Source organism: Aplysia californica, unplaced genomic scaffold (genome assembly GCF_000002075.1).
Source record: "Aplysia californica isolate F4 #8 unplaced genomic scaffold, AplCal3.0 scaffold00028, whole genome shotgun sequence".
NCBI classification, from domain to species: domain Eukaryota; kingdom Metazoa; phylum Mollusca; class Gastropoda; order Aplysiida; family Aplysiidae; genus Aplysia; species Aplysia californica.
In genome coordinates, this window is record NW_004797298.1 from 2,307,858 (window position 1) to 2,316,372 (window position 8,515).

At 41.9% G+C, this 8,515-nt stretch overlaps 1 protein-coding gene across 1 annotated transcript in view; it reads right to left on the reverse strand.

Annotated features, from left to right (window-relative positions):
- The window catches only part of LOC101860307 (caspase activity and apoptosis inhibitor 1), a gene marked incomplete at both ends in the record, with an annotated part of 114,838 nt that overhangs the window by 68,723 nt on the left and 37,600 nt on the right, over window positions 1-8,515 (reverse strand). Inside the window, 2 exon segments of the mRNA XM_013090750.1 lie at window positions 4,423-4,590; window positions 5,852-6,354. Of these exon segments, the coding sequence (XP_012946204.1) occupies window positions 4,423-4,590; window positions 5,852-5,941 (258 nt within the window).

The window sequence follows — 8,515 nt, forward strand, 5'->3', positions numbered from 1 at the left end:
GCCACCCGGGCAAAATTCAAAATTTCCTACCAACGAAAAAGTATTAGGTGTGTCCCGCGCGCTCATATGACCTTATGCAGTTGCGAGCGCCGTAAAACCCTATACTAAACAAACAAACAAACAAATACACACACAATGAAACCAAACTTCTCCTACAGGTAGGCTAATGCCCACTTTTGGTGTAGGTCAAGATTTCTGGAAACCCCCAAAATCTGGGTCAGCCCGTTTGTCCTTAATAAAAAGCGACCAATTAGGCGTTCCGTTCTCCTCTTAGAACCTTCCAAAAGAACACAAGAGTCACGACCTGTTCGGTTCGATTCCGTTTGCTGGTCGTTCGACTACATCTAGATCTAACAATATCGAAGTATTTTTAAAATATTTTTTTTTGGTTAGTGTTTTACGGCGCTCGCAACTGTGTAAGGTCATATGAGCGTGCGGAACACATTAAACTTTTTCAGTTGGTAGGAAATTTTGAATTTTGCCCGGATGTCGACCAAAGCCTACTCTTATCGATTTTAGACCACCAAGTGATCTTTAACGTGCGCAACTTGCACACGGCCCTCCGAGATTTTTCGCTCTTGTCCGAGAAGGTTAGGTGTAGATCTTTCCTACCAGAAGATCAGGGGTGTGGCTAAAAAGACAGCAGTAAGAAGCAGCCAAGCAGTAGCAGTAGAAAGGCTGCAGAAAGAGTCAGGAGCCCAGAGGAGGGGGCAAAGAAGGTGAGGGAGTGGGGGCAGAAAGTGGAGATGAACGAAAGCAGACGACAGAACATTGCTAGAGAGCAGGAAAGGAGATGAAAGGAAAACATTTAAGAGAAGAAAATTTTTCCGTCGCTACCCGGATTTAAACACGGGACCTTTGAATGAGAGGTGAACACCTTAGCCTTTAGGTCACGAAAGCCCCCCATAACTAAGTATAATGACAGTCGCCTACGATTTCTTCCCTCCCTCCGTACAGTAGTGCTGGGCGGCGAGGTTCCCGGTTATTGGAAGTTTGGAATCGTAGGAATCGACTCCGAACCCAATTACTTACTTTCCAATGATGGGATTTCTTCCTGTGATTACCTGGTAGCTCCGAACATCTTCAGGATTTAGGATAACCTTGATTTCGGAACACAACGAAGCATCAATTTTTATTTTTCCAAAATAAATTCTAAAAATAAAAAAAGAAGATTTTACTGATAAAAGTAACAGGCAAGGGCTTGTTTACGTAAAAAGGAGTCGGAACTTTTCTTTCGTAGCATTAGTCTTGGGAATCGGTTCACGACTAGATTCTTCGCCCAGCTCTACCGTACAGGTCGTGGTTGCAGGACTGCAGTCGTCAAACCTGCTGTAACGCCCACACGTCCGAGACAATCACCTGTACAAACGACCTATTCACACTTCCGCCCTTGTGTGAAAAAAATAATGGCACTGTCTAGTACGTCGACCCGTCTAAGACAACCACTCATGTCCCCGACAATGGGTGGCCGTCTTGGACAATGTCGATAGTATTTCCATGATGATCTGAACACTGAACGAAACTATATACGTTGTCCTTTTGTTTGTTGCTTTGGTGGTTATTTTGTGGTTGTTGTTTTTTACTCTGAACGTCTATATTCTACTAATTAAGTAAGTAAGAGTTTTACGGCACTCGTAATACAAAAAGGTCATATTATACGTCCCGAAGTTTAGAGTAACAAACACAAAAAAGAAAGGAGGATAGATAAGGCCGATATATTATTATGGTTGATGAAGAGAAGAACGGAGCAAACCACACCAGAACACCCGCCAACTACCTACACATATATTACTAATATAAGTACAAGACCGTGGGTCAATATGTGAGGTGAGGATGACCGCACCCGCAGATGCGAATAAAACAAGTCACAAATGTCCATCTTAGCCGTGAGTCTACCAATGTACTCTAGGAACAGAATGATTTATGACGTCAGTAGTAGCATATTAGGCGCTCATATGACCTTATGCAGTTGCGAGCGCCATAAAATCTTTACTAGAACTACTAGGAGTAGCATATTATTATGGCTCTCTCAGACAGAGGTGGGTGAGGAAACACACTCGCTTCAAAACCTTACTTCATAAAGAAAACATATTATTATAGATGGACTCAGATGACACACAGGAAAAGATGAATAATAACAATAGTGATATTCTTTTAAAAATACAACAACAAAATAAAACAAGCAAAACTTTCGTTTTCAATCAGGTGCCAAAGAAAAGCCAGACACGAAGGGCCAAGCCCATCGCTTTAAAAAAAAAAAAGGGGGGGGGGGGGTTTGGACAAAAATTTTAAAATCCATAGAAAAGAAAATGAAAAAAGAAAACGTAACAACCCCCCGACTAAAAACAACTACTCTCAAAACAAAACGAAAAGACCCCCCCCCCCCCCGAAAAAACAACAACAACAAAACAAAACAAAACAAAACAAAACAGACGAACTTACTAGCAGCCCTCCCAAGATTTAAATCTCTAGCAGAAAAACCACTCCAATTTTGAAATAAATAAACAAATAAAACGAGAGCCGCGGACACGAAACGTCTAAGATTGGTGGCAATAAAATTACAGCGCTTAAAAAGGCTTATGGCGGGTGGCTTTCTATCTGTCTGGGCTACGGGCCCAGAGCCAATAGCCAGGAAAACGCAAATATGTCGCATCTGCAACAATGGGATTTTAAACTTTCCATTATTTTTCTTATTATAAACCTGAAACGAACGTATTTTCCTTCATTTCGAATAAGTAAAATCTCTCTTGATGAGCAGGCAAAGCCTCAAACACAATTTTTGAAATCGTCACACGTGCTGCTAGCTTTAAATTCGACCACAATTTTAAAATTAGTTTTTCTCTAAACGATATATTTTTGCAGATACAATATTCTTGCATTATGCCCTCGCAATGTCCGCAGAGACCTGACAATAGAGGGGAAGGGAGGAGGAGGGAGGAGGAGGGCACAGTTCTGGGAGAAATACGGGTGGAAACAGACTTTATGCGTTTTTGTCTAATTTCATTTTGTCTGAGTAAAATGGGTACGTAAAAGAGAGGTAAAAGCAGAATTATAACACACACAGTAAAACGAAATACAAAGCGGAAAAATTCTGCCCAGCAATAACTAAAGGGGGGAGACAGCCAATATAAAAAGGAATCCCCCAAAACCAAGAGTATAATCCTTGGAATTAAAAGAATAAAAGAGAAATTGAGAAAAGTAGGAGTAATAACAACGCAAGTTTTTCTGCCAGAGAGGGAGTGTGTGTGTGTGTGTGTGTGTGTGTGTGTGTGTGTGTGTGTGTGTGTGTGTGTGTGTGTGTGTGTGTGCGCGTGCGTGCAAGCGTGTGCGTGCATGAATGCGTGTATGTGTGTGTGTGTGAGTGTGAGAGAGAGACAGAGAGAGAGAAAGAGAGAGAGAGAGAGAGAGAGAGAGAGAGAGAGAGAGAGAGAGAGAGAGAAGGGAAAGTAAGCCATCAATCAATTCATGACATGTCTGAATGGATAAATTCACTGGGTGAGCCAAGCCGACAAGGTTCTAATTCCACAACCATCAAAATTTGGAAATTAAAACTATAGAGGGATTGTGAGATTTTGGGGAATTAAAGTTGGAAGGGGCTGAGGGAATGGCCATGGGTATTAAACCAGAAGTTTATATAAGTGCTTACTGCCTTTTGAGTGCGAAAAAAAAATTGACCCCACAATGTCATGTGACATGTAGAAACCTTCTGACTGGCTGTTGACAAGAATTTACATTAAGTATAGGCAATCGTGACCAAGAAAATCGAACACGTTTGATATTTCAAGATTTGTTCAAATTGTGCCAAAATATTATCGTTTGCGCATCATGAAGGAACATCTGGCCGCCCTTTTAATAATCTTCTTTTTAAACTTCATTTTTAATATAGGCGTTTTTACGCCTCCATCGAAACAATTTAGATAATGTGTGTCAGGCGGGCTTCGACCTTGCATGTTAGGCCAACCCGGGTTTCTGACGAAAGTCTCTGCAGTCTCCACTGGGCCTTACCTTAACGGAGCTCCGTTAGCTCAGTCGATATCATTCTGGACTATATAGAGCAGCTGGTCTGATTCGAAGCCCAGACTGGGTATTCGTTTGTTTGTTTGTTCGTTTGGTTTTGTTTCTTTTAGTAAGAGTTTTACAGCGCTCACAACTACATAAGGCCATAAGAGCGTGCGAAACGAAAGTCGGATGTATCATGACCGTTCTTAGGACGGCTTCATTTGGTCAACGGTCAGACTAAAATGTCAAAAACTGGGCAGTCTGACGTTTTAAGTAGTGTTCAAGGCTCTCGACTCATTTGTCTCGGTTCTATCGGAGACGGACGTAAAATTCAGAGGTCTTGCCTCTTACAAATAACCTAATGAGTTTTTATAGAACAGGGGCGTTATATATAAACCCTTTCATTAACACATCCCAGCCTACCTTGAGCAGATCTGGCAGCGCCCTCTGTAGGCTGGCCCCGCGGACGGCATGGAACATTTCCTCCACCATGGAAGCACGTGACTTGACGAAGGCGCTGATTGGCTGCAGCTCTTTCTTCAGGTCAAGGTCGGAGTCCTCGTCTTCTGGAAGGGACACTTTCTTGCCGGTCTGAGATGGAACGAAAAAAAGAAAAGAGGTTAATGTAGAAGTTCTACACCTCCATCGACACTACGAGGGGTGCTGAAAAAAATGAGTCGAAATTTCCCCCGATGGTAAAAAATACGTTAAATTTATAGATTTACATTGTACAGTCTTGTTTTAGTAAGTGTCTGACAGCTCTTGCAATGCAATAAGGGCACACAAGTGTCGAAGATTAGAGCTATTACAAGGGAGTTACACAAACAGAACAAAGAAAGAGGAGAGATAGAGACGAATATACGTATACTTGAAAGGAAAGAAGGAGCAGACTCACACGGTTGGGTTCATCCAGTCTATAGATAAGAAATGATACTAGATCTAGATATGTAAAACTAGAAGAAAATGAAATCAGTTGAAAATCTTCAAATTCGACCCAGGTGTCGAATTTCGGCCGATATTTCCATTCGGAGATTGTTAAAAGAAACTCATTTTGTCAGCACCCTTCACAAGTACGTGTAGATCATTTAGAAGGCGGTCTGCTTCGTCCCAGCCTGTCAGGACCAGCCCGGATTGAAAGAGAGGGATGCAACTTTGAAGCAGTAAGTTGGGAGATACTCAACCCAAAAATAAACTTCTCCACATGGGTAACAAACTTCGTGCGACGGCAAAGCACCTAATTGCTGCACCCAAGGACAACACCGAGCCTGATCGAGCCTCGAACCCTCGTACCCGCAAGCTCACGATTATGAGTCCGGTACCCTAACCACCTGACATTTTTGTAGGCATTAATAAATAAATATATGCCAAGAAACAGTCCGCCCGCCCAATAAACTCAAATAATAATAATAATGATGATGATAATAATAATAATAATAATAATAATAATAATAATAATAATAATAATAATATTTATAATTTTAAAAAATCATCATCATCATCATAAATAGTATTAGCATAGCGCCATCCCCGCTCGACAGCAATCTCTATACGCTTTACACTATATTATTATTACCCCAGCAGACCAAAGAACACTCAGAAACATTCTCAGCTTCCCAGGATGCATACAGCGCAAGCAGCTGATTAAGCGCTCAAACACTAACAAATAATAAGATATTTCCCTGCATATAGCTGGGTACCCATTCCGACCTGGGTAAAGTGAGGAAAATTCGCGTAAATGGCCTTTTCCAAGAACACAACATCGGGCCCCTGATAGGATTCAAACCCACGACCTTACGACGGTTGCGAGTCTGAGAGCCTTACCACTAGGCCACCGACCCTGTCCTCTACTCACCTTCTTGAGCTTTTTCTTCCTCTTCTTCCCATCGGCCGTGTCGGCGGGCTCCGCCTGTGTGGAATCTGCCACCATCTTCGCCGCGCTCATGATAGTGACGTCAGCTGTGCTTGCGTTCTACGTCACGGATTCTGTTGAACAACGTCACTGGTCGCAGGCGTGTGTAGGCCTATCACGCAGGGAGTTTCGGGTGACACAGAATTTCACAGATTGTCACTGGTCACAATGTTTTGGGGAGTTTTTTGTTTTTGTTTTTAGTCTCCAGCTATCACAATGTCCAACGTCTCGGCTCCTATACCCTAGGAACCGTCAGCAGGAAAAGAACTGGATCGCAAGTAAAGAGGTCAATGTGTGACCTCGCTTTGCCAGTAGTCTTCACGTGCGCGATCAAGGTCTGGAGTCACCGAGACAGAGGCGCTCACTGTCACAGTAGACAAACGGTGTTGTAACACTCATCCTCCCAGCCCCATCAAAACACAGTTGCTCCTCCTGTCTGCGGGTGCCTGATTAAAAAAAAAGAAATAAGTCTTTGAGCTTCATAAGAAAACAAACAAAACACACAAAAGACCCCCAACTCCCCACCGACAAAAAATCCATCAAAAACAGCCCCCCCCCCCCCCAAAAAAAAAAAAAAAAAACAAACAAAAAAAACCAAAAAAAAAAAATCCAAACAAAAGAAAGACAATCCCCAAAACAAACCAAACAATCAACTCAATACACAGATAGCATACAAAAAAGAAGACACTGTGACTCTTTGTCAATAAAAAGAAAGAATGAAAATTAAACAAATAACAACAAAAACAACAAAAACCAAACAACACCCTCCCCCTAAAAACCAACATATATATGCATATAGTGCCTATATAATGAATGTTTTGCATTCACATAGTGAAAAGTATATCTTACTTTTAGTTTTAGTAAGTTGTTTTTTTTACGGCGCTTGCAACTGCATTAGGTCATAATTATGAGCGCCAAGGGGAGGATGTCAACAAAGAAGTCAAAACGGAGAATCAGGCTTTCTCTGCTCACCTGTCTAGCCTCAACAGCACAAAGTCTGCTTCGACTATCAAGGCACCTCGGAAATAGCAGTTCACAAGAGAGTGACAAACATACAAAAGAAATAGAGGGGGGAAAATGATAGTAAGGCTGAGGAAAGAAAAAGCGGCAGTTCCCCCCTATGTTTCGGCACAGTATGACTAGTATGAGAATGACATTGTCAGCCCATTAAAAATTCTACTGCGCATACGAATATGGGTTTTTTTGTGTGGAGGTTTTACGACACTCGCAACTGCATAAGGTCATATGAGCGCCAGAAAATTAGCAACAAACATCTAAAAGAAGAAGGGGAGATAAAGACGATAGATGTATGATAGGAAAGAAGGAGAAAACCACACCAGAGCAACCGCCAACCACCCACTTGAATATGTTTATATCTCCCCTTTGGGAATGGCCTAATGACGATTCAGTCAGTGGCATTGCCCGGCCGGGGGGGGTGTCTGACTTTGTGTTAAGAGTGGCACATTGACAAATTAGCAGACATTTAGTGCTGGGACAAAAACAGACAGACAGACAGACAGACAGACAGACAGACAGACAGACAGACAGACAGACAGAGAGTGAGAGAGAGAGATAGTACGGGAGGCGAGATTTTATTTTTTTTAAAAGACGAGAGAGGAACATCAAAAAGAAAAAAAAAAGGAGGCGGGGAAGTGTAAGGAGCTGGATGGAGCATCTCAACAGTCCCCCGAAAGTCGATTTTGACGTTCCCAGTACGTCGATTTTGTAAAAAGTCAAACCCTGAAATTAAATAAATCAGTGCGTTAAATCCACACTCCAACTGCTGTGAACAAAATTTTCGATCTGCCTAATACTTTCAACCTTTTGAGAGCGCTACATTTTTCTTTGTCAAGCAAGAGCCGGCAAATATTGGTTTCTATGGCGACGAATGGATTGCTTGTTCCCTGAGTTAAGACCGACGCATTAATTACGGAAAGGCGTGGCCAAGTCTGTGTGAGTAACTACATGGTACAACACAGACCTTTCCGGTGCACAAAGGTCGAAGGGCAGCCTGTAAAGTAAGCTAATAAAAGCGCCATAAAGAAAAAAAATTTGTTCAGGTAAGAGTTTTACGGCACTTGCAACACAATAAGGTCATATAAGTGAAGAAGATTAGAGATGTTACAAGAGAGTAACAAACACATAATAGAAGGAGGGGAGAAAAGGACGATAGATGTTTGATAGGAAAGAAGGAGCATTCGACACCAGAGCACCTGCCAACCACCCACAAAAAATGTTTAGGCCAACACACAAACACACACACTATCACACACACACACATAATCTGAAAGACTGCCTAATAGATCTGGTAAAAGATTAGAAAGAAACAGAGAAGGAAAAGAGCATGAGAAAGAGACAAATAGAGAGCACTACATAGAAAGCGACAAAAACAAGGAGACAGAAAGAGGCAAGGAGAGAAAAAAAGAGAAAAACAGTGATCAAAGCGACAGACATAGAGAAAGAGACGGGAAAGAGGAAAGAAGAAAGAAAGAGAAAGACAGAAACGAAAGACAGAGAAAAAGAGAAAAGCAGAAAGAAAGCGAGAAGACAATGTCAGAGAAAGACACTGATAAAGACAGAGAGAAAGAGAGGGAGAGAAGAGAAGGA